The 27,628-nt window shown below is 43.2% G+C and overlaps 1 protein-coding gene across 3 annotated transcripts in view; it reads right to left on the bottom strand.

The window, feature by feature from the left end:
• The window catches only part of LOC116911041 (zinc finger protein 431-like), a 54,567-nt gene extending 47,583 nt beyond the window's left edge, over positions 1-6,984 (bottom strand). For all 3 annotated transcript variants that reach the window (XM_032914799.1, XM_032914807.1, XM_032914791.1), the window contains exon 1: positions 6,877-6,984. In XM_032914799.1, the coding sequence (XP_032770690.1) occupies positions 6,877-6,879 (3 nt within the window). In that variant the 5' untranslated portion in view covers positions 6,880-6,984. The remainder of the gene's footprint in view (positions 1-6,876) is intronic.
• Between the last annotated feature and the right edge of the window lie 20,644 nt (positions 6,985-27,628).

Raw genomic sequence — 27,628 nt, 5'->3', positions numbered from 1 at the left:
TCAAACTAGAAACAGAGGGAATACAACCTGATTCATTCTATAAAGCCATAATTACACTTATACCTAAACCACGCAAAGACCCAAAGAAGAAGCAGAACTTCAGACCAATTTCCCTTATGAATATCAATGCAAAAATACTAAATAAGATTCTCCCAAACCAAATCCAAGAACACAATGAAATAATCACCCATCACGATCAAGTAGGCTTCAACCCAGGGATACAGTGATGATTCAATATATGGAAACACATAAATGAAATCTATTATATAAACAAACTCAAAGAACAAAAACCACATGAGCATCTCATTAAATGCTGAGAAAGCATTTGACAAAGTTCAGTACCCCTTCATGATAAAAGTCTTAGAAAGATCAGGAATTCAAGGCCCATACCTAAACATAGCAAAAGCATATACAGCAAACCAGTAGCTAACATCAAACTAAATGAAGAGAAACTTGAAGCAATCCCACTAAAATCAGGGACAAGACAAGGATGCCCATGCTCTCCCTACATATTCAATAATGTCCTAGGCAGAGCAATTAGACAGCAAAGAGAGGTCAAAGGGATACAAATTGGAAAATAAGAAGTCAAAATATCACTATTGCAAATTATATGATAGTATACTGAAGTGATCCCAAAAATTCCACCAGAGGATAAACAACTTCAACAATGTGGCTGGGTATAAAATTAACTCAAACAAATCAGTAGCCTTCCTCTACTCAAAGGATAAACAGGCTAAGAAAGAAATTAGGGAAATGACACCCTTCACAAGAGTCCCAAATAATATAAAATACCTTGGGGTGACTCTAACCAAGCAAGTGAAAGATCTGTATGACAAGAACTTCACGGCTCAGAAGATAGAAAGACCTCCCACGCTCATGGATTGGCAGGATTAATATAGTTAAAATGGCCATTACCAAAAGCAATCTACACATTCAATGCAATCCCCAACAAAATCCCAAATCAATTCTTCAGAGTTAGAAAGAGCAATTTGCAAATTCATTTGGAATAACAAAAAAAAATCCAAGATAGCCAAAACTATTCTCAACAATAAAAGAACTTCTGGGGGAATCACCATCCCTGACCTCCAGCAGTATTACAGAGCAATAGTGAAGCCAGAAAGAACCCAGACACCCTTCAACAGGGGAATGGATACAAAAAATATGGTATGTGTACACAATGAGGTACTACTCAGCTATTAAAAACAATGACTTCATGAAATTCATGAGCAAATGGATGGAACTAAAACACAGCATGCTGAGTGATGTAACCCAATTACAAAACCACACATGGTATGCACTCACTGATAAGTCCATGTTAGCCCAAAAGCTTGGAATACCCAAGATACAATCCACAGACGACAGGAAGCTCAAGAAGAAGAAAGACTAAAGTGTAGATACTTCAGTCCTTCTTAGAAGGGGGAACAAAAAACTCACAGGAGGAAATATGGAGACAAAGTGTGGAGCAGAGACTGAAGGAAAGGCCATCCAGAGACTGCCCCACCTGGGGATCCATCATACACAGATACCAAACCCAGACACTATTGCTGATGTCAAGACAGGAGCCTGATGTCTCCTGAGAGGGTCTGCCAGAGCTTGACAAATACAGAGGTGGATGCTTGCAGCCAACCACTGAATTGAGAATGGGGTCCCCAATGGAAGAGTTAGAGAAAGAACTGAAGTAGTTAAAGGGGTTTACAACCCCATAAGAACAACAATACCAACCAATCAGAGCTCCCAGAGCTCCTGCAGACTAAACCACCATCCTTAGAGGACACAGGGATCAACCTATTGCCCATCTGTATCTGTAGCAGAGGATGGCCTTGTTGGGTATCAGTGGGAGGCGAGGCCCTTGGTCCTGCCAAGGCTTGATGCCCCAGTGTCAGGGCAGGAAAGCAAGGGGAGGTGGGTGGGTGAGGGAGCACTCTCGTAGAAGCAGAATTGAGGGATTGGATAGTGGGTTTCTACAGGGGAAACTAGGAAAGTGGATAACATTTAAAATGTAAATCTAAAAAATCCAATAAAAGAAAAAAAGCAAAAAAAAAAAAAAAAAAAAAATAAATAAATAAAAAAAAAAGAAAGAAAGAAAAGAAAAGAAAAGAAGGAAAGAAAAGCTATCCATCTGTTACACTCCAAGAGCAGGATCACCTATTTTTTGGGGTTTTGTTTGTTTGTTTGTTTGTTTGTTTGTTTGTTGCTAGACTCCTGATTACAGCCTGGGGTGGTCCCTGTGTGGAGGTGGGGAGAGTCCTGGCCTCTTATTCAGGCCACACCCAAAGCCCTACCCCTGAGATACCTAATCATCATACACACAGGGAGGGGAAGTAGTTTTACCAAGAAGTCATCCTCTCATTCTGCCCACTATAAGAGTCCTAGGGAGGGGGAAATGGTCTTCTGAGTTAAGCCATTCTCTTCCCTAATTTATGTCTCTTGTTCAACCAGTGACCCATAAAACCGACATTCTCTGAGAGAAGTAAAAGCTCTGCCTGTGGCTGCTCAGGGAGACAGCTGCCAGGCAACACAGCCTGGACAGAGCAGATTTTCCCTCTGTGCAACACTGACCAAGGTGACACTAAGTACTTCTTAGAAAGATTAAAAGACAGCAGCTAAAAAGATTTTCTTCTTCACCGATTGGCTCCAGATATTAGAAAATAAGATTAAAGAGTTAAAAAAATTTGCAGCTTCTGGAGGTGCCTCAAAAGCTATTTAACAAAATAAAACTGATTATTGGGATAAATTTTGCATAAACTCAAAGCCACTATTACCTTCTCTGATAATGAGGCACATTTATACTTAAGAGAACAAACAAGGTGAGGATCTTACTCTCACAGCACCACATGACATGGTGAGCCCCTCCCCAAGAAGCACCAAACACTGCCTGTCAGTGCCTTGTGGCCCAGTACCAGGCCTTACTTCTGACCCACACTCCAGCACAGCTCCCCTGTTGTCTAATAACAGAGATGCTGGTGCACAACTGTCAGGAAGCAAAAGCTGAAACTGAGTAAGTGGGAGCTGCAGCAGTGACTATAACTGAAACAATTTGGGTCCAAGCCAGGCTCCTCAGCCCAGACAGCAGGACTGATTGCTCTGACCCAGGCTCTCAGGTAGAAAAGGAAAGTCCACCACCAAACACATGGGCTGAGACTATGATTTTACTACCAGTCATGTCCACACTGTGATCTACACAGAAACAGGACTTCTCACCGTGACTGGGCAAAAGGAGACATTAAAAAATCTTGCCCCTCCTAGACTCCTTTTGGCTTCCCCTACAAACTGTTCTCCTCCACTGCTAAACTTCTGACCTGGCTTCCACACAAATGGACGTAAGAGCAATGGTGCCTGTTGATACTCTGATGACACTGCAGCACCTCTTCCTGCCCGAGACTCCACAGTAAGGAAGTGCACGGCTCAAACCTACAGGCTGATGGAGGCCACCAGAGCTGAAGATCATTCTCCCAGAAACAGCTGGCAGGGCTGCTGGTAACTAACCTCACCAAGCTACCCATCTGGGTCCACGACACTTTCTGAGTTGCCCAGACCAAAGTATGTTACACCAAGACTGGACAGCCTAGCCCAGGATGCCAGGTCCATGCTCAAATGAATCAAAATCAGGGATCCCTTATCCAGAAATGGGTCCAAATGAGAGACCAAGATCCCAAAGAACTCTGGGAAAACTGACTTCACCAGATCTGGCCTGACTGGGGGGGGATGAAAGTACTTGCTAGTTTTTATACATACCTTTTCCAGGGCCGTAAAAATGTTCCCCACCTGCAGTAAAACTACTCAAATAGTACCTTAAAAAACTCCCAAGAACTGATCTGGCCTCCCTGAGCAACGGGGTCCAGCAATGACCTGGCCAAAATCTCTCAATTAATAGCGAAAGCTTTAGACAGAGATTGAAAACTTCATTCCACATATAGACCTCAGAGTCCTGGCCAGGTAAAAAGAACAAACAAGACACTTTTAAAAACCAAAACAAACAAAAACCTGTAACAAAACTCTCATTAGAGTCTACCAAAGTACAGCTAGGCCTCCTTCCTTTGCTTTTACTTTGGCCAGCTGCACCCCACGTAGTGGGAGATGTACTCCACTGTCAGATTTTGTTCATAAAACACTCTACCTTCTTTCACAGGCTCAGAGACTGCAGTTGGCAGAACTCTCCAACTATTCTTTCTCAAGTCCCTACAGGCACTCCAGTCCTCCATAAAGACTATTGGACTACCTGAGAGAAACAGTCCACCTGCATGTCCACCACCAGTTTGCCCTTGTTCCAATCCAATGATATTTGGTCAAAGGAACACTGAAACTCACCTGGACAAACCCTAAAAGGTGATTCTCTCCACTCGTCTGGTAGTGAAGGTAGAAGGCATTGCACCATGGATCCACCACACCCAGATCAAAAGGTAGACAACACGATTGCTATCAAATAACTCTATAACTGACTACAGACCCACTCAAATTAAGGTTCCATTGGTTCTCCAGGTCCTTCTGCTCTCTGACCCTCCATCTCCACCTGAGTCTTACGTTTGGTATGAAATGAGAGTTATGGTCCAACCCCCTGCCCTCAGGACTGAATTTGGAAACTAAGAAAAGTATAAACAGAGAAGACATTACCTAATGTACCTACAGACCAGCAACCCATATTCATTTTAACCTTTGCTCACTGATGCCCACTTTAAAATGTATAGTTCTACTACAGAAAGGAAAAGTAAAGGGGTTTACCTATTCAGATAGAAATACAAACTTTACAGTCTACACGTGCCCTGTAGTTGAGTTCCCTGGTTGCCAGAATGAAGAATGTTTCCATTACAAAAATAGGGTTTCTAAAACTGGGGATTTCAGAAAACTTCTGTTAAAGGGATTCTGGCCTGGGGGAAATAGGTAAAACCCAGAGAATCAACCTCTATTCCACAGAAAGGGACTCTGAGGATGGAGGTTAACATTCCCAGCCAGAATTCAGCCAAGATTGTTAGATGCTCAGACACATGCCCCCTTAGTACTACATACAGGTTTGAACAAACCAGTGGACTTTCAGCCCACTGACTGACAAAATTCACAGTGTCTAGGGACAACCCTTATTAAGGTTCTTCTTCACAGATTAATTCATCTGAATAACAATATTACTGAGCCCCCGAGAGTACTTCGTGAGCATATACTAATGGTTTGACTGTACATGCCTCTTCTGATGCTTGCCAAACTAAGTAGAAGGGTTGATCAGGATGGAATGGTATCAAAAGTTTGTTCCTCAAATAAAACAAGTTAGATTCCCTTATAAAAGTGACCCTACAAAATTGAAAAGTCTTAGATTTATTTCTCCTGAGATAAAAGAAAATGTGTCTTGCTTTGGAAAGAAAGCCTGCTGTTTCTTTGCTAATTGATCAGGATTAATTTAAAAAAACTTCCCATGGTTAGGGAGATAACTGATACTGGTCTCTGTTCTCTTGGTCCCCTAAGGAATCTGCTTTCAGCACTGACTGGGTCTTTAATTTTCACTCTGACCAGATTGACACTGGGGCCCTGCATCTTAAACTGAAATAGAATGAGTCCATGATTTGACACATTCACTAAGACCAGTGGGGATGGAACATGGGCCCAGACCTTAGCACAACTGACTCCATGATGACTGTACAGTCAGTCAGCACATAGACAGCACCACCTGCCAACAGTAAAAACAAAGGCCTTATCCATCGACGTCCGCAGTTATAGGCAATCTCTTCAGGAACTAACCTGGCTCTGTGGCTTCTATAGTTCCCCTTCTGGCTTACTGTTCTCCTTAACTGAAGTTTGCCAATCCAGAACATGGGTTTTGTGCTTAAAAGCTCCTCCTGAGAAAGGCTCGGGGATAAACTGGGGTGGGCTTGCCTCAACGGGGAGCTGAGCCAACCTTGAGAAGGAAGCAACTCTGTGGTTTGCTGACATCTTGGCATTATGTCACTAGCATGTTACAAAAATACAGAATTTAAGCTACAGATTCAGTGAAAGCTCAGTAAAAAGCCTAACAATTTATGCTCCAACCACAGAAAACTGATGAGAAAAGGAAATCATGAATGAAAACTGATCGAGGCAAGGCTAAGTATTAAAGACTGGATCATCCTCGGACTTCCCATTATGAGTACAACTGCAATCAAAACTGAACTGTAGCTTGGCGGTGTGGTTCATACCTTTAATTCCAACCCTAGGGAAGGAAAAGCAAGTGGATTTCTGTGAGCTCCAGGCCATCCTAGTCTACACTGAGAAACTCTTGTTTCAAAAAAAGGACAGCAAATCAAACAACCCACAACAACAACAGAAAAAGGAAGAAGAAGAAAAAAAAACAACAACCAAACAAACAAAAGATCTGTCTGGGAAAGAATAAAGAGAGTGACTGAATATGAGAATAAACTTAGGGGGGAAAAAACTACACAATTACTATAGGGTCAATTTTAACGTGAGACCAGGAAACCCACTGAGTCTGGCCCAGCGCGGCATCTACATGCGACTGTGTTAATAACGCAGACTTTACACCGGCGCAGAGTTAACTGCAGACCGATCCTCCACCTGAATGTGCCAAATGCAGAACTTCTAGAAGACAGACGCTGGAGTAACTAGGGCTCTGCTCGTCAGCAAATCTGCCTTCCCCAGCAACAATAAAAGCAGCGGAGGTGCTGGCTGCGTGGTGACGTCAACAGGGATGTTTTCACACGAAGGCCACACTTCCCATTCTCTGCGCAGGCCTCATCATGTCTAAGTCATTCAAGGGTCCTGCTCTGGCCTTGGAGGTGCAGGAACCCCACGGAACTCACGGGACTTCATGGGGTACCAAATCATGCCGGTTCGCGCACCCCGGAACAAACGCCACGCGGGCTACCAAGACTTCTCCCCGTATGGAGCCCCGCTCACCATGGCGCGAATTCAGAGCTCTCCCCACTATCCTTTCAGCTTCCGCCAGCGGGTAGCAGTGTAACTCACAAGACCAAGAGCCCTGTCTTCAGCACTCTATCTTGGCCTCCAGCCTGGTGGACCGGAAGTGCCCTCCCCATTCTGAGTGACAGTCCTTTCGGAGGCCCTGATTGGATAGTGAGAGCTGAGTGACAGGAGAGACAGAGTTCTAAGTTTAACAGCCCAGTGATTCGAACTCCTGTTTCCATCTTAGGCACTGAATTGTCCCACACCTGCAGAGGCTTACATTGCAGAAGAACTTGTTCCTTGCACTGTTCCTGCACTCAGTAGACACTTCTCCGAGTAGGCATAGGATCTCTAGTATGCACGGATTATTACAAAGCGCAGTGCCTCACAACTAAGGATGCCTAGCCCACCTAGGTCAAATTTAATATTGGATATAAAATTTGATATTCATCAAGCATCTGCAATTCCAGTAAGGCACATCTAGGATTGATCACTCCTCTCTCCCCTGCATATTGGTATTCAAGACATTAACATTTTCTGTTGTGACAGGGGCCTACCATGCCAGCATTTGGGAGGTGAAAGCAGGACATCAAAACTTTAAAACCCAGTCTACGGAGAGTCTCAGGACAGTCAGGGAAAACCAGAGAGAGAGGGAGAGAGGGAGAGAGGCAGGGAGGGAGGGAGGGAGGGAGAGAGGGAGAGAGGGAGGGAGGGAGAGAGAGAGAGAAGCAACTTGCTCTAAGACACTAAATACCAACAATTACTGCCCCCAACCCCCAAGTGGAGATGACCAGAAGGTAAGGACCTGGGATGAGAAGACCAGGATAGAAAGAAGGGTTGAGGTCAATATGTTTTACAAAACCTGATGGCTCATGTTAAGCACATTTATTAACATATATGGCTCTGATATATGTGGAGACAGCGGAAAAGCTTTAGCAATGTTGCCTTCCCTTCCCAGATGACTATGCCAGGGTCCTTATCTTCACATTCCAGCACACTAAGCATATCACGCTTTCGAAGCATAAGCTCACGTTTATTTACACCAGCTTATTGTGAACATAAAGATAGCCACCAAAAATTCTGTATTGACCCTGGTTCTTTCTGAGAGTACAGTGAGGGGAATGCTCAAAGTTCTCAGCACTGGTCTTTGACACTACAGGTTAGACCAGGGCAGGCAGTAAGGTATGCTGTTGGTGACTGGGATCAGAACTGATCAGCACGGGGTTGGGGATTTAGCTCAGTGGGAGAACCCTTGCCTAGGAAGCGCAAGGCCCTTTGTTCAATCCCCAGCTCCGAAAAAAAAAAAAAAAAAAAAAAAAAAAAAAAAAGAACTGATCAGCACTAAGGAGGGCTGACAGGATTCTGGTCACTATCTGTGCTGATACTGGCTGTATGGCAGCAACCAGTGATTAGAGAAATTACTCAGCTGACTTTCTCTGAGAGAATAAAGCTTGACTCACTGGAGCTGGTGTACCCCATGGCCAGCAAATTACTCTGTACTCTTAACTCTTAGGGGCCAGTAAGAAAGAAAAGAGAGGAAATCATACACACACACACACACACACACACACACACACACACACACACACACACACATTGAATGGATGAAGCAAAAGGTAGACTCCAATAACTTTCCATACATACAAATACATACATACATACAGACAGACAGACATTCACCCAATGAATGGATGAAGCAAAGCTCCAGGAAGCAGGCTCCAAGCATTTCACACATACACATTTATACACGTATATATGCAAATACACAAATACCTGGTGGGTAGATGGAACAAAATTCCAACAAGCAGGCCCCAATCATTTCAAACATATATAGATACATACACATATACACACAGTTGGTGGATGGAGCAGATTCCAACAGATACCCAAACAAGTTTTATACATCTACATACTGTGGAGGTCCAGGAATTGCCTCACAAACCACACAGACACCAATTTCAGTCAGACAGGGACAGTTTATGAGAATGTGCCCCAGGACTAGTCAACCATGGCCATGGTCCAGATTTGGGGACTGAACAAGACCCTAAATTAAGATCCTACAGGGTGTTCAAGCCCAAAAGCTACAACCATTTATGCTAAGTTATTTTGCCAATCAGAATTTAGGGATAAGGGAATTAATTAGTGACCTGTCTTTGTTGTATAGTATACTGCTCCCATTGGCTAAGGTATTCAACTGTGACAGCAGAATTGCCTTGTCTAATATTCACGTCCTAACTTGTCTACCATGATGGGACTTGTATAACACTTATGTCTTAACTTGCGAACCAGGGGCAGCTTATAAAGGCAAATACAACGAAAGCTTATACACAATTGCAATAATGGCTGCTGGGTGATGATTTCGGTTCCAAGCTTATTGTGAGTAACTATACAAAGCACTTCTGTTGACTTTTAATGTGGTTGGTTTCCAAGGGCACAAAACTAAACAAAATATGTAATCAGTCTTGGCAGCAAAAGGTTTCCTAGCAACAGCAAAAACATATGACATTCCTTAAAATGGCAGGCTATGGGGGTTGGGGATTTAGCTCAGTGGTAGAGCGCTTGCCTAGCAAGCGCAAGGCCCTGGGTTCGGTCCCCAGCTCCGAGAAAAAGAAAAAATGGCAGGCTATTCAGGTAACAGTTGCCTAGACCTTGACATTTTACCCAGGCCTTAACACATACATACATACATACATATTTGATGGATGGACGAAGTCCCAACAAGTTTATTGTTTCTCTCATGGCTTATATATCCCAGCAAACTTTTTCAAGCAGTACAAAAGGACAATGTGATTACATTCTATTTTTCTTCTAGTGAGTGACTATGAAAAACAGTATGTTCCCTAAGCCTCTAAAAGATACAACAGCATGCAGTACAGGTAAAGAAACCAAATTATTCCCAAGAAGCCATGTAAAATTTGTAACTAAGCAACATTTTAGAGATTGACACAATGCAAGGAGCAAGCAAGGGAGTTTTCTCAGCCAGTTTCTCATAGGGGCAGGCTGCAATTTGTGGTTACAAAAAAGGGATTAATTATTTTATTAATTATCTTTAAAAGCAATATTTTTATGTAAATGTATCATGTTTTTATTCTAATGTCTTATGCTAACAATTTGTTTTCTTTTTAATTTTATTTTTCATGAACATTTTATGTATTTACATTTCAAATGTTATCCTCTTTCCCCCTCTCTCATACCTCCTCCACCATCCTCCTGTTTCTGTGAACATGCTCCCATTCCTACCCACCCACTCCCACCTCAATGCCCTGGCATTTCCCTACACTGGGGAAACAAGCCATCACAGAATCACAGAATTTCCTCCTATTGTTGCTGGACAATGCCACCCTCTGCTACATATGTGGCTGGAATCATGGGTTCCTCCATGTGTACTCATTGGTTGGTGGTTTAATCCTTGGGAGCTCTGGTGGGCTCTGGTTGGTTGGTGTGGTTGTTCCTTCTATGCTTTTGCAAACCCCTTCAGCTCCTCCATTCTTTTCTCTTAACTCCTCCATTGGGGTCCCCATACTCAGTCCAATGGCTAGCTGCAAGCATCCTCATCTGTATCAATAGGGCTCTAGCAGAGCCTCTCAGGAGACACACATATCAGGCTCCTGTCAGCAAGCACTTCTTGGCATCAACAATAGTGACTGGGTTTGCTGGCTGCATATGGCCTGGATCCCCAGGTGGGGCAGTCTCTGGATGACATTTTCTTCAGTCCCTGCTCCACTCTTTGTCCCTGTATTTCCTCCCATGAGTATTTTGTTCTCCTTCTAAAAGAACACATTTGGTCTTCATTCTTCTTGAATTTCAAATGATCTGTGAATTTTTTTCTTAGGTGTTCCAAGCTTGTAACAGCTGAGTAGTACTCCATTGTATAAATGTACCACATTTTCTGTATGCATTCCTCTGTTGAAGGACATCTGGGTTCTTTCCAGCTTCTGGCTACATGGAACAATTCCCTGAAGGTAGGGAGCTTGAAAGTCTATCATCAGACTCTGATGGTGGGTCTCTGAAGGGCAGCACGACACCCCACTAATCTGACCAAGGTAAGGGAAATGGTCCAAGGGCTGACTGAATCCCCCTTGGTGTTCCTAGAATGCTTAATAGAGGCATTCCACCAATTTACACTCTATGACCCCCAAAGCAGAGGAACATAAGGCTACCATCACAGTTGCCTTCATAGACCAGTCATCCAGAGACATTAAAAGGGAGCTACAAAAGTTAGAGGGTTTGCAGGATAAGACACTAAGAGAATTAGTGCAAGTAGCTGAGAAAGTGTTTTGTAACAGAGAAATGGAGGAGGACAAAGAGGAAAGAAAGCAAAAAGAGCAAGAAGCCAGGGAAGACAGAAGACAGAAAGAAAAGGAGGCGAGAGAGTTAAGGAGAGATAAGAGGCAGGAAAAAAATCTCCACAGAATCCTGGCCACCATGGTAGAAGAGGCTAGAGGACAGTGAGAGTCCAGTACGACAGTACCTGGCAACAGAAGAGAGACCTTGACTAGGGACCAGTGTATGTGCTACAAGAAAAAGGGGCACTGGGCAAGAGACTGCCCTTACCAGCACAAGAAGAAGAGAACCCCAAACCCCAGAGTACTGATGATGCAAAGAAAAGATAGTTAATAGAGGGGTCAGGGTTCAGAACCCCTCCCCGAACCCAGGGTAACTCTCAAAGTGGAGGGGAAGCCCAACTGATTTTTAGTAGATACAGGAGTACAACATCCAGTCTTACTGGAAACTAATTGGCCTCTGTCCCACATGAAATCATGGGTACAAGGGGATACTGGGAGTAAGCAATATTCATGGACTACCCAAAGAACGGTGGACCTAGGCGTGGGCCAGGTTCCTTGTTGTACCAGAATGTCCATACCCATTGCTGGGATGGGACCTTCTCACCAAATTAGGGGCTCAAATCCATTTCCTCCCCAAAGGCCTGTAGTTAAAGGATGGAAGAGCGAGCCCTTACAGGTCCTGACTGTAAAACTAGAAGATGAATATAGACTTTTTGAACAGGCACAACCACAAGATAAAAAAATGAACAGGTGGCTCTGCGAGTTACCAGAGGCTTGGGCAGAGACAGCTGGCATGGGCAAGGCTAAATATCAGCCCCCAGTCCATGTTGAACGTAAAGCTCAGGCCTCTCCCATAGCGGTCCGTCAGTACCCCATGTCTAAAGAGGCTCGAGATGGAATAAGAGCTCATACCCTGTGCCTTCTTAAATTGGGTATTCTAAGACAATGCCACTCTGCCTGGAATACTCTTATTCTTCCAGTACAAAAACCAGGAACCAACGATTATCACCCGGTTCAGGATCTGAGGGAAGTAAACAAGCGAGTAACTGACCTACACCCAATGGTGCCCAACCCCTATAATCTCTTGAGCACCTTGTCACCTAAACAGGTGTGGTACACAGTATTAGATCTCAAAGATGCCTTCTTCTGCCTGACCCTGACTCCCTCGAGTCAGGAGTATTTCGCCTTCGAATGGAAAGATTCTGAGTCAGGGACAACTGGACAATTGACAGGGACTCGTCTGCCGCAAGGACTTAAGAACTCCCCTACCATCTTTTTTTTTTTTTTTTTTTTTTTTTTTTTTTGTTCTTTTTTCGAGCTGGGGACCGAACCCAGGGCCTTGCGCTTCCTAGGCAAGCGCTCTACCACTGAGCTAAATCCCCAACCCCTCCCTACCATCTTTGACGAAGCCTTACACCGAGATCTGGCTGCTTTCAGAGTCTCCAACCCTCAGGTAACTGTTTTGCAATATGTAGATGACCTATTGGTGGCGACAGAGAGCAGAGAATAGTGCCTAGAAGGAACCGGATGTTTACTTGCTGAACTTGGGAGACTGGGATATCGAGCATCAGCTAAGAAAGCACAGATCTGCCAACAACAGGTCAGTTACTTGGGCTATTTAATAAAGGGAGGACAACGGTGGCTCTCTGAAGCTAGGAAAGAAACTGGGTTTCATATTCCCCCACCAACAAGTCTAAAACAGGTTAGAGAGTTCCTGGGCACTGCAGGCTTCTGCAGATTGTGAATTCCAGGTTTCGCTGAGTTGGCAGCCCCACTATATTCCCTTACCAAAGATAAACGATCTGGGGTGGGGGGCAGGAAAAAAAGATAAACAATCTTTTAGATGGGGAGACAAAGAGCAACAGGCATTTGATGCTATTAAGACTGCCTTAATGTCAGCCCCAGCATTGGGTCTCCCAGATGTAATGAAGCCCTTTCATCTATTTGTAGCTGAAAACAAAGGTATTGCCAAAGGGGTCCCCACCCAGAAACTGGGGCCCTGGAAAAAACCTGTGGCATACCTGTCAAAAAAATTAGACTTCATGGCTGCAGGTGGCCTACCGCTTGCGCATAGTAGCGGCTGTAGCTTTATCAGTCAAGGATGCAGATAAACTGACTCTGGGTCAGGACTTGGTGATCGCGGCACCACACGCACTGGAAAGTGTGGTCTGACAGCCCCCTGATTGATGGCTGACCTATGCCCACATGAGTGTTGCTCCACTCTGATAGAATAACATTCGCCCAACCTATCAGTCTAAACCCTGCCATGCTGTTGCCAGATCCAGACCTGGAGCCTCCTCTCCATGAATGTAAGCAGGTGCTGGCTGAGGCACAGGTTGGCACAAAGATCTGTCAGATCAGTCCCTTCCAGATGCAGAAATTAGTTGGTTCACCGATGGCAGCAGCTTTGTGAGGGAAGGGCAGTGAAAAGCAGGAGTAGCAGTAGTTGATGGACATGACATGATATGGGCCCAGGCCCTGCCTGAAGGGACATCTGCACAAAAAACTGAACTTACTGCCCTTACAAAGGCATTGGAATTGGTGAAGGACAAGAGGGTCAACATCTACACTGGCAGCAAGTATGCCTTTGCCACTGCACACGTACATGGGGTGATCTATCAGCAGCAAGGCCTCCTGACTTCAGGGGGCAAAGAGATTAAAAACAAACCTGAGATCCCGGCACTGCTTGAATTCCTGATGAAACCTACAAAAGTGAGTATCGTACACTGCCCGGGGCATCAGAAAGGAAACTCTCTCTAGTAACCTGAGGAAATAACCAGGCAGATCAAGAAGCTCGGGCTACCTACATATACAGACATCCAATTAGACAAGATGGATGAAGCAAAGAAGTGCAGACCGACAGGAGCCGGATGTAGATCGCTCCTGAGAGACACAGTCAGAATACAGCAAATACAGAGGCGAATGCCAGCAGCAAACCACTGAACTGAGAATAGGACCTCCGTTGAAGGAATCAGAGAAAGAACTGGAAGAGTTTGAAGGGGCTCGAGACCCCATATGAACAACAATGCCAATCAATCAGAGCTTCCAGGAACTAAGCCACTACCCAAAGACTATACATGGACTGACCCTGGGCTCTGACCTCATAGGTAGCAATGAATATTCTAGTAAGAGCACCAGTGGAAGGGGAAGCCCTTGGTCCTGCTAAGACTGAACCCCCAGTGAACGTGATTGTTGGGGGGAGGGCGGCAATAGGGGGAGGATGGGGAGGGGAACACCCATAAAGAAGGGGATGGGGAGGGATTAGGGGGATGTCTGCCCAGAAACCAGGAAAGGGAATAACACTCGAAATGTATATAAGAAATACTCAAGTTAATTAAAAAAAAAAAAAAGAAAAGAAAAGAAAAGAAAGAAAGAAATGTTCAGATACGGCCTCTGGGGGGGGGGGAAGAAGCTCGGGCTATAGCTTCAGATGCAGCCCCTGTGATGGTATTAAAAGGCCCCTATGCAACAGATCTAAAGTTCAAGTATACTGCCGAAGACCTAGCAGTTATAACAGAAAGCCGTGGAAGTGGTTTAGCCAGAAAACAGGCATTTGGTATACACCTGAGAAAAAGAAAATTTTCCTCGAGAATCAGTCAAAGCAATGATTAAGCAAATGCATCAGTGGACTCACATGGGGGTGAGCAAATTGACTCAAACTGTCCTAAAGACTAAATATTAGGTTCCGGGGCTAAAACACCTGGTGGAGCAAATTGTTCATAACTGTGTACCATAACAAAAGGTAAATGTTTGCATGAATAAAGTTGACTCTTGTAGGAGGCTCCGTGGAGATCGGCCTGGGGTCTACTGGGAAGTGGACTTCACTGAAATCAAACCAGAAAAGTATGGTTATAAGAACCTCCCAGTGTTTGTAGATACTTTCTCAGGATGGGTAGAAGCTTTCCCCACCAAGCAAGAGACAGCAGCTTCGGTAGTTGTCAGAAGATATTGGAAGAAATTTTTGCCCAAATTTGGAATGTCCAAGGTAATCAGGTCAGATAACGGCCCTGCCTTCATTGCCAAGGTAAGCCAGCGGGTGACCAGGTATTTAGAGGTCGATTGGAAATTGCATTGCTTCTACAGACCTCAAAGCTCAGGACAGGTAGAGAGGATGAATAGAACTCTAAAAGAGACCCTGACTGAATTGACCATGGAGACTGACACAGACTGGGTGGTGCTCCTTTGGCCCTTTTCTGAGTTAGGAAGACCCCTTCCCGCTTCAGCCCGACTCCTTTTGAAATTCTATTTGGGACCCCCGCACCCTTGATGGTGTTGGGAGATGTTCTCAAACCCACTTGCCACAGTAAAGTGACTTGTATGCTAGGTTGGAGGGGCTGCAACTGGAACAAAAAGACGTGTGGTCACAGCTGGCAAACGCCCACGAGCCAGGGACCCCTAGACATCTCACTCATTCCAGTTTGGAAATTCAGTCTACATGCGGCGACACCGAGCCCAGACGCTTGAACCACATTGGAAAGGACCATACCTGGTGCTGCTAACCACCCCGATGGCCATCAAGGTAGATGGGATAGCTGCCTGGATCCACGAATCCCACATGAAGGCAGTCCAGTCGGCACAAGCAAAGAACAGCAGTCATGATTGGACAATTCAGGCCACTGAGAACCCTCTAAGGTTAAAAGTCATTTAAAAAACTGAGAATGGGGCTCCTCCTCCTCCTCCTAACAGTGATATTGTGTCTTAGTTCTCTCCCCTTATACCCATCTAGTGCCAGTCCTCACCAGCCACAAAACCTGACTTGGATGGTGATCAATCGAGCCAGAGATGTGGTATGAAGTATTTCTAAAGTTGCTGTCCCCAACCAATGGTGGCCAGACCTAACGTGTAAATTAGCTGCAGGGGCTCCAAGATGGGATCTAGAAGGGTATTCTGATTTTTGGTTGTGAGCCTAGCCTTTAACGGCTGAGCCATCTCTCCAGCCCATATTCTGATTTTTATAGAGTTTCCCATACCTGTGTGTCACCCTGGGACTGGGACACCACCAGGCGTTTCCATGGGGGTTGCTGTGACGAAACGCTGGAGAAAGTTACTTCAAAAACAGGAGGTCTATGTTTGCCCTGGGTCCCATCAAAAGAGGTCCCTCAATCCTAAGTGTGGAGGCCTTGAAGAATATTATTGTAAAAGTTGGGGTTGTGAAACTGCGGGACAGGCATACTGGAATCCTAAATCAAACTGGGACTATATTACAGTAGCCGCAAATTATACTCTCTCAAAAGGAGAGTGTGAATGGGACTGGTGTCATCCTTTACTGACCAAGGGGAAAAGGCTACTAATTGGGTGAAAGGATACTATTGGGGCCTCAGACTTTATGTTGATGGATATGATGATGGATTAATATACCACTAAGCTTAATATAGAAACTCCCTATGTTCTAGTAGGCCCTAATTTGGCCCTGAGCCATCCCCGTCTACTTCCAAACGCTCCACTACCCATTACTCGAGTTAGATCTGGGCCTGCTGAAGCAACCACTTTGTTGGCTGTATGTTTGTCTACACCCCATGTAGATCAGAAGACTTTATCCAGGCCCCCTGATACAACCTCCACAATTAGATTTAAGTCATAACCCTCTCCTCAGTAGGCTTACCAACGCCTTTTTGGTACTCAATGTTACAAACCCTGAAATGACTAAACAACATTGGCTATGCTATGATGTAGCACCCTGTTACTATGAAGGCATTGCTTACATTAGTACTCCTAACGCTTCTCTAGAAGCCTCTCATTGCAGGTGGAATCAGAAACAAGTCCGCCTAACCCTCTCAGCTGTCACTGGAGAAGGCCTTTGTGTAGGTCAGGTCCCACAAACCCATCAACGTCTGTGTAGTGCTTCTTATCCTCTGGTAGAGAGTCTAACTGGGTATCTCCGTCCACCTCTAGACGGCTGGTGGGCCCTTGACTCCGGGATCACAACCTGTATAAGTCTGGTAGTTCTAAAAAGCAATCATGACTTTTGTGTGTTAGTTCAGATCGTGCCTAGATAGTTATACCATCCTTATGAGGACGTCCTGAACTATTGGATCCAAATACTAGAGGATTAATAAGACCCAAAAGGGAATTGGGAGTTACTCTGGCAGGTAACTAGGGGTGGGATTGGGGGCAGCAGGGGCAGCTACGGGAACATCTGCTATTGCCTTATAATACAACGCTTATGGAGAATTAAGAGCTTCCATTGACTTAGATATTGAAAGGATAGAAAAGACTTTAACTGACCTCCAAGAATCCCTGACCTCCCTCTCAGAAGGGGTCTTTCAAAATAGGAGAGGATTAGACCTGTTATTCCTTAAAGAAGGAGGTCTGTGTGCTGCATTGAAGGAAGAATGCTGTTTTTACATAGACCATTCAGGAAAAGTTAAAGACAATTTAGCTAAGATTAGAGACGATTTAGAACAAAGAAGAAGACAGCTCAAGATAAAAGTTGGGTTGAAACCTGGTTCAATTCTTCCCTTTGGTTTACAACTTTGGTCTCTGCTCTTATAGGACCTTTGATCATACTCCTGCTATTGCTTACTTTTGGCCCCTGCATTTTATATCACTTAGTTGCTTTTAATTGAGAACATATTAGCGCAGTACACATAATGATGTTAAGGCAACAATATGGGCCCATCGCTAGTGATGAGGCCTTTATGATTTTAAGATTAAAAAAGGTCAGAGTGACCAGGCTTAATGGAAACTAGCCAAAACAAAAACAACTGTTCTCCCTATCCCTCCTTGTGGTAGATTCCAAGAACAACCACAAGATGTCATCCTGACCCTGCCCGACCACTCAGTTCACCCCCCACCCCCAAGGGATGCGCCAACTTAGCCCTTTCCCAGTGATTCTCCAAGGCCAGGTGTAGGGCTGGATGAGGAAAGTACCTAACTGAGCCAAGAACAGCCCCTTGATCAGGCCAACCAATACCTGACCAGATCCTTGTCCTGTGTTCCACCAATGAGAATAAGCCAGCTGACCCTGTTGCTGAAGTCTGCCCTCTGTAAAGAATAAAAGTTGTGTGCTTTTTGGGTTTGGGGTTGCCTCTCCCTTGTTGGATGAGCAACCCTACATACATAGATCAATAAACCTTATATCCTCTTGCTATTGCAGCGGTCACTTTGTCAAGCCTTGCTCTGTGGATGGCGCTCCTGATGTAGGGCCACTTCAGGGATTTTACAACAGCCCCACCAGCTCTGGGTGCAGATGGAGACCAGATGGGGCCTGTCCTAGGCTGCAGTGCAATTCCTGGGCCACATGTGCTTTTAAAAGCAATCTTATAAGAATGTTAAAAGAATCACAAGTCTAAGCTTTTATATTAAAAAACTAGTCACAGCTACTTTAAATTATCAGAATACACATCTATTCATCAGTGATCTTTATTAAACCATATCAGGAAGATGAGCACAAAAATGGACATAAGAAATCAATCATCTCCAGTCCAGCCTCAGTGAGAGTCAAATCAGCCAGGGCTGCCAATGTTCTTGTTCCTTGGCCTTAAAAAGTCTCTTCCTTAACTAATAAATGTGTGCCTTTCTGAACCTCAAATTGTTTCCTAGAATTTTCTACATCACAAAGTTTTGCCAGTAGCAGAAACATCTTAACCTAGCTTCACTAGCTATTACATTTTTCAGGATGTTTTCTAGAGGTAGTACTCAATGTTGGCAATCTACATTTCCAAGTTCCTTCCTAGGGTGATGATTGAATCATTAATCTGCTCTAGCAGCAGTACCTAAGAAGATCAAGCATTATTACTGTGAGTGCCAGAGATACTGCCCAGTGCTTTCAGCCCACTTTGAGTTTCCATACAATTCTTAGATACAGGGGAATGAAGGCAGCAAGCAGAGCAAAGCTCCACAACAGCATGAGTCCTCGGGGCCACCCCTCTCCAAGACAAACCCACTGTAGCTGTGCTAACCTGTGGGCTGCATTCCTTGAGTTCCAAAGCCATTTGTGCTTGGTCCTCAGAAATTTAAGAGAACATTGTAGATCTAAGAAGACACTTTTAGGTTGATTATACAAATTCTGGTAGGAATTCATTTAGGTAGAAAAACTTTAAACTCAACCAGGTAGGATAGAAAATAGAATAATTTCTGCCAAGTTGCCAAATTTCTGCTATGCAGGAAAAGGTAAATTATTGAGGCTTGGTCTGGTGTTATATATTGTAAATGCTAAATATTGACCCCTAAGATCTGGTTGCCCCCAAGGAAGGGATCCATGTGTATGTCAAGTGATGCTTTGTAACCTATCTCCTTAATTTAAAACTTTTGGTTGAATAAAGATGCAGACAGTCTGAAGCTGGGCAGAAGAGAGGTAGGCAAGGCTCCAGTTCTCTGGCTTGGGATCTGAGATAGAGACCACACCATGAGGAGAAAAGAGAACGAGAAGATAGCAGAGAGAAGAAGCCATGGGGTAGGTGGATTGTGAGAGCATGGCCATGAGGGCTGACCAGTTGAAGTAGGAGCAGCCCAGGCAGAACATGACAAATTATATCTCAAAGTTATTGACAGAGAAGTATATAAAATAGGTTGATATCTGCCCAGCTCTAGGGCTTTTAAGGTTTATTATAAGTATAAAGGCTTGGGGGTCTTTATTTTTGGAACTAAATGATCAAGATGAGTAGAAAGCCCCAATTAATTTCCACTACAACCGTAAATCATAAATAGAAGTGCCGGATGAGGAGACCCATGTTGTTTCTAGACATTGGACTTTTAGGACTGTATTGTGAGTCAGAGTTTAAACTTAGAGAATGGGGATAGCATTCTAAAGTAATGTAAATCATGTGCAATTCCATCTGTTTTACTATTGGATAGCTAAAAATCATTGAAGCATCTCTAGTACCCTTACCAATTTTTTTGGTGATATCTATAAATACTAGTTGTGCAGAGGATATCTGCTGAAGCCTGATATGTTTAGGAAATAGATCCCCAGCTCCGAAAAAAAGAACCAAAAAAAAAAAAAAAAAAGAAATAGCATGTTTTGGTGCAAAACTAATTAAGTTTACTGGAAGAAAAATGATTATCAATTTGAAAAGAAAATGTAGCAAAAGCCAGTGCTAATTCATCTAAAGCATCCACTGAAAGTTCCAACTGATTTCATCACAAGGAACACAACACTTTATTTGCTCTCGACCAAATAATTGTTTTTACTGAGACCTGCCCAGAATTATCAAATTTTTTGTACTCATAGAGAGATAGTTATATTCATTCTATTGTCCACTTTTCCCAAAGCAATCCCCTAGGGGATGCTGGCAGAAGGGATAACACTGTAGGAACATGATAGGGATATAAGATGCGCTGAAGTTGACATTCCTAAGTGCAATTCCCACCTGCTGTAATGCTATACATGCAGGTTGAGTGCATTCTGTAAAAGATGAAGTATCGGGATTCTCCTTAAGAATGTCAAATAAGGGTTGCAGTTTTGCTGTGGGAATTTTTAACATACATCTAACCCAATTCAAGCCCCCTAGGAATTTTTGGAAATCATTTATATTTTTAAAGGTGTCTTTTTCTAATCTCCACTCTTTGAGGAAAGACTGCTGAAGACTTTATCAATTTGCCTAGATATAAGATTGGAGTAGTACGTTGCATTTTGTTGGGGGGTTATAATCGATCCATAGTAGCTTAATCCAGTTTTCAAGAGAAGGCAGTTCATCATCCACATAATTTATAATAAAACCCAGAGTAATCAACTCTCTCTATTCAAAGCAGTAGCAACAAATTTTTTGACACAAAGTTGGGATATTTGCCATTCCTTACGGTAAGACATCCCAATGATATCTTCTCATTGGTTCAGATAAGTTAAGGGAAGATACACTGAAAGCAAATCTATTATGATCTTTAGAATGCAAAGGAATAGTATAGAAACAATCCATTAACCCTAACAGTATAATTAGCCACTTCTTAGGAACAGTAGCAGTTGTTGGAAAGACTGGTTTTATTCATTAACCATTAATTCCATGGCAGCATTTATTTGGTATAGATCCTGCAGAAATTGCCATTTTTCGGACCTTTTTAATCCCCAAAGTAGGAAAACTCCATGGACGACAGAAGTCATGCCAGAAGAGTTATGGCAAGCAGGTGAGTTTTCTGGAGATGGCCCACTGTTTTGCATGGCTATGGTGGGTGTGCTCTGAGAGGCCTGGGACCTAGAAACTTTGTCCTAGGATTGCTTCTCGCTGCTGATATGCCTTTCCTGCCACTATTACATGCCCTAATGATTCCTGGACATCACCTTGTCCTATTGGGCAAATTTCCTGCAGATCAATATGAAGATGTACATCCATTTAATAATGCTGTTTAGGTGAATTAATGACTTTATAGGATTCCTGATTTGATTAAAATAACTTTAGGAAGAAAGTTTAAAAAGATGATGTTAGATGCTTTGCCAGGAAGATATGTTAGAATCAATATTAGAATGTGCTTCCTCCTTATAAAATAGTAAGTAAAGCTACATAATAAGAGTACAATGAGGGCTGGAGAGATGGCTCAGTGGTTAAGAGCACTGACTGCTCTTCCAGAGGTCCTGAGTTCAATTCCCAGCAACCACACGGTGGCTCACAACCATCTGTAATGAGATCTGATGCCCTTTTCTGGTGTGTCTGAAAACAGCTACAGTGTACTCATACATTAAAAAAAATGAGTTGTATACTCTTTAAAAAAAAGAGTACAATGAGGTTTCATAATTTTTACTAAGAAGAGAAATAGGCTTGGGACATATTTGTGATCAAGAAAAACATTCTAAGTCAGGTCCAAGGATAAAGCCACAGGTGCGTACAATGATAAAGCAAGGTCATGAGAAACTTGCTTTGAAGTTATACAAAGAAACCACTGCTTTGAACTTACTGTTCCTTCTATAACTCCCTTCTGTGTAACATTTTATTTATGAGGTGATTTTATAAGGAACTTTTGTCTAAGAAGGTGTAAAAATGATGATAGAAAAAATAAAGTGTAGCTGGTGGGGCTCTGTTCCATCGACCAGATGTGGATATACATCTGTATGTCTGTCTCTGTCTGTCTCTCTGTATGTATGTTTGTATATATGTATGTATGTATGTATGTATGTATGTATGTATGTATATTTGTATGTATGTACAATATGCATATATGTTTGCCTGTCTATGTGTACCTACATACATATGTATGTGTGATGGTTTACATATGCTTAACTCAGGGAGTGGTACTATTAGAAAGTGTGGCCCTGCTGGAGTAGGTGTGTCACTGTGGGCATGGGCTTTAGGACTCTCATCCTAGCTTCCTGGAAACCAGTATTCTGCTAGCAGCCTTGAGGTGAAGATATAGAACTCTCAGCTCCTCCTGTGCTATTCCTGCCTGATTGCTGCCTTATTCTCACCCTGATGTTAATGGACTGAACCCCTGAACCCTTAAGCCAGCCCCAATTAAATCTTGTCCTTTTAAGAGTTACCTTGGTAAGAGGGAAGCCCTTGGTTCCGCTTAAGACTGAACCCCAGTGAACGTGATTGTTGGGGGGGAGGGCGGCAATGGGGGAGGGTGGGGAGGGAACACCCATAAAGAAGGGAGGGGGAGGATTAGAGGGATGTTTGCCGAAACCAGGAAAGGGAATAACATTCAAAATGTAAATAAGAAATACTCAAGGTAATAAAATAAAATAAAATAAAAAGAGTTACCTTGGTCACGATGTCTGTTCACAGCAGTAAAGCCCTAACTAAGACAGAAGTGGGTACCAGGGACTGGGATATTGCTGTCATAGGCCTGACCATGTTTTTGTTTGGATGAATGCAGATTTGGGGACTTTGGTTTTAGAAAGCAGGAGAATGCCTTAATTGGGGTTTGATGGGCAGTCCAAGTAGGAATATAGAAGACATTTTGCTGAGGATGATTTGAACTGTGGAAGCCTGTTCTAGAGTTTTCAAAGAAGAATTATAATATGTGGCTGAGAGACTATTTTTGTGCTATTTTGGTGAAAAATGTGGCTGCATTTTGCCCTTGTCTGAAGAATCTACCCAATGCTAAGGTAAAGAGATTTTCATTAATTGCAATGACAAAGGAAGTCTCAAAAAGACCAACAGAGACTTTGGTTAAGTCTCATGAAGAACATTTTAAACTAGTGTAACAAGCTTAGAAAGGAAAGATAAAATATATGGTTGAATAAAATGGAGTTGAATCCTGTGTTTTGGGAGATAACAGATTAAGGGAAAGGGACTTGGGGGCAAGATCTTACCCAGCTAAATTTAGATCCAGGCATGGTGGTATACACGTTTAATCCCAGGAGACAGGCATGCAGATCTCTGAGTTCAAGGTCAGTCTACAGAACAAGATCCAGGACAGCCAAGCTTAAGCAGTGAAGGAGTTGGAAAATAGAAAGCTGCTGATAATGTAAAAGAACAAGGGGGCCATGTTCCAGCTCCTGCAAGAAGCAGAATTCTGCAGCTTCGGCCATGTGGCTATGGTTTTAGAGTCAAGAATAGAAGGGACTATAAAGCCAATTGATGCTGGTTAGCTGGAGCTAAGAAATTAGTGATTAAGAAGAGACCAGCATCACTGAGGTGAAATCTGGGAAGTGTTTTCTGAGAGCACAAAGAAGCTGTGTTCCAGAGATAGCCAAGGTTGTACCTTGTACTGCAGCTGGACTTGGTAATGTGTAAGAGTCACCAGGGTGGTACTGGTTTTGAAGGCATGAAGGGGTCATGAAGAACAGCTGAAGTTTGGCACTGTGAGAGGCCATGGAAGGCCCTTGGCGAAGGTGCAGCCTCAGTTGCAGCTGATGGCCCAGGACTGAAGGGGTAATGCAAAGGAGCTGAGGCTCAGCACCATGAAGAGAGCCTATGAGAAGCTATTGGTGAAGCCGAGTTGCAGTGGAAGACCCTAGTGTATTGCAGATGCCAGTGCCATGAACAGCAGTGGCAGTATAGTGGATCAATCTAAGCTTAGAGTACTACTGAGGGCAAAGCTGGAGAAGTAAAGCAAGCCCTTTAAAGGAGCCCACAAGATTGTGTGTGGATACCAGACATTGAAACAAGAAGCTGTAACATCGAAGTTACCTTGGAGTGTTGTAAGACCCCACAGTGGCCTTACCTCAGAAGCGCAACCCACAGAGCATAGATTGACAAAGTGACCACTGCAATAGCATGAGGGTATAAGGTTTTTAATCCACCCAGGGAGAGGCAACCCCAAACCCAAAAAGCACACAACTTTTATTCCTTACAGAGGGCAGACTTCAGCAACAGGGTTATCTGGTTTATTCTCATTGGTGGTACACAGGACAAAGGATCTGGTCAGGTATTGGTTGGCCTGCTCAAGGAGCTGTTCTTGGCTCAGTTAGGTACTTTCCTCATCCAGCCCTACACCTGGCCTTGGAAAATAACTGGGAAAGGGCTATGTTGGCAAGTCCCTTGGGGGTGGGGGGTGAACTGAGTGGTCGGGCAGGGTCAGGATGACATCTTGTGGTTGTTCTCAGAATTTACCACAGTGGGGGATAAGGGGGTCTTTCCAAGAACAGTTTTGGTTTTTTTGTTTGTTTGTTTTGTTTTGTTTTATCTTAATTAGCTTAGTCAGAATCTTGATCACTGAAACTTTATCATATCACTGGGCATCATGATGTCAGATGTATCTCTCAGAAAGGTCACAAGTTTGTCATAGGCATCCTGACCACCAGATATATTTCTCAAAACCTTGTTTTTACAACTTTGTTTCTCACATCTATTAAACTATATTTCTTCATTCCCCCTTTTTCTTTTATCATGGTTTTAATCTTAAAATCATAACTCAATCTCATCCCTAGTGATGGGCTAACATAGCTGTTTTAACACCATTATCTGCATTATACTAATGTGTTCTCTAATAAACAATAAACTAGAGTTGTGAACCAAGGGGAAGAATTGAACCAGGTTTCAAACCAACTTTTGTCTTGAGCTCTACCTCTCTCTCTCTTTTTAAAAACTTAGTCTTAATCTTTCTCTAATCTTAGCCAAATTATCTTTAACTCTTCCTGAGTGATCTATATAAAAACAACATTCTTCTTTTAATGCAGCACACAGACCTCCTACTTTAAGGAATATCAGGTCTAATCTTCTCCTATTCTGAAGGACTACCTCTGAGAGAGAGGTCAGTGATTCTTGGAGGTCAGTTAAAATCTTTTCTGTTCTTTCTATATGTAAGTCAATGGCAGTCCTCAATTCTCCATAAGCCTTGTGTTGTAGGGCAATGACAGATGTCCCTGTAGCTGCCCCTGCAGCACCTAAACTCAGCCCTAAGATAATTGCCAGAGTAATCCCCAACTCTCTTTTGTGTCTTACTAAATCTCTAGTATCAGGATCCTAATAGTTCAGTATGTCCTCATAAGGATGGTATAACAATCTGGGCACTATCTGAACTAATGCACAAAAGTCATGATTGCCTTTTAGAACTTCTGAACTTATATAGGTTGTGATCCCTGAGGCACAGGCCCAGGGGTTGACACTATTAGAAGGTTGGAGTAGTTGTGGCCTTGTTGGAGTAGGTGTGTCATTGTGGGTGTGGGCTTTAAGACTCTAATCCTAGCTACTTGTAAACCAGTATTCTGCTAACAGCCTTCAGATGAAGATGTAGAACTCTCAGCTCCTCTTGCACCATGCCTGCCTGGTTGCTGCCATGTTCCTGCCTTGATGATAATGGACTAAACCTCTGAACCCTTAAGCCAGCCCCAAATAAATGTTGTCCTTATAACAGTTGCCTTAGTCATTAAATCTGTTTACTTCAGTAAAACCATAACTAAGACAGTAGGTATATAAGTATGTATATAAGTATGCATCTGCACTTGTGAAATTGATGAAACAGATGGTCAGGTCTGGCCTAATGTGTGTGTGTGTGTGTGTGTGTGTGTGTGTGTGTGTGTGTGTGTGTGTGCGTGTGTGACTTTCTCTTCATGTTCTTTATCTTTTTTTCTTTCTCTCTGGCTCACAAAGAGTTAAGGAGAAAAGAGCCCAAGTTACTAAGTTTATTTTTTTTAATCAACTGTTGCTAACAAACAGTAAGAGTCAATTGCCAAAAGCTATTAGCTTCTGATCCCCAGAACAGCAAGAAAGAATTAAAGGTCATCAACCTTTAGCCTTCATCTTTCACTGGGTCCCACCTCTACTTGAATGTCGGGACAGGACACTGGCACATGGACTGTCAGATTCTTCTATTTGCTTTTTTTCCAGTTGTTCCAACTGTGCCTGGACAGCTACTATGTTTTCTTTTGTTAGAGGCTACTGATTCACTCACATAAGATCCTTAGAAAGCTAGTTTATAGATTCAGCATGATACTTTTCCTATAAAAATATCCCAAAACTTGTCTATTAGATTTTGGAATGAGGTTTAAATATTCAGTTGATTCCTGAAAGTCTTTTCTCAGACCATTTCCAGGAATCCATCTTTGTGAGAATATCATCTGCTCAGTAAGGGTATTGGGCACAAAGAGACTTTGAAGACATCTCTTCCCCACAAGTTACCTGCCAGCCCAGACAGCACATAAGCCTTGTAGGAAACTGATTGACCCTCATCAGATTTCTTTCTTTTTTTTTTTCTTTTTTTCGGAGCTGAGGACCGAACCCAGGGCCTTGCGCTTGCTAGTCAAGCACTCTACCACTGAGCTAAATCCCCAACCCCCCTCATCAGATTTCTAATTAAGAATTTCTCTACTTTGTTGAGGCCCATGGGAAACCATTATTTCTCAGAGCTCTGCTTGGGTGCTTCGAAGAGGCCAGTGGGAGGAACAAGACTGATAGGAAAGAACTGAAACATTTGCACCTGTGTCCAGGAATCTTTGAAATTCCTTACCAACTATCCACAGTGGTTCCTTTTTTATTAATTCCACCTAGTACATGTCTGAGTCTCCAAAACATTCTGTGGCTAGTTCCTGAGCATTGTTTACCCAACTAAACACTGACATTGGAATTGGTAACAGTTGAGCAAAACATTGTCCTCTTCGCAAAATTTGGATGCCAGCAGAAGCAGAAACCATAAGTTTAATCTCACTAATATGATACTAATCTATGATTCTTGGAAAATTTGCAAGCACTTCATGGTTACACACTTTTGTCTATTAGTAATCCATCCACTATAGTGGTAAAGTTCAAATATACCATTAAGTATGCCCCCCCCATCTAATGTTAATGTGAATCTGGAGGTGGAACACATTTCATGTCTGGGACTAAGGTTGCCCTGGAAAGTTTTGGTGCATAGGAGTGTTGGGCAATGAGAAGGGCTGTTGGATTGACATTCAATCCGGAGGATAAGTCTGAGTTGTTCTTTGATGCATCCCACATTTGGTGGGATCTGGGACTGGCAATCACCAAGTTTCCCTGAAGCAAACTCCATTCTTCACCACAGCACAAGGATCTACACTCTTTTGCCCAATGGTTTCTTTGTTTACAGTGAGAGCATTAACCGGGATTTTTACCATTATGACCTGAGGAGCATTTTGTCTTCCTTCTTGATGTTGTCTTTTTTTAAAATGCTCAGGATGACCACATTTA

The sequence above is a fragment of the Rattus rattus genome, chromosome 1 (genome assembly GCF_011064425.1).
Source record: "Rattus rattus isolate New Zealand chromosome 1, Rrattus_CSIRO_v1, whole genome shotgun sequence".
NCBI lineage: Eukaryota > Metazoa > Chordata > Mammalia > Rodentia > Muridae > Rattus > Rattus rattus.
This window is presented reverse-complemented; position numbering and strand designations above follow the sequence as displayed.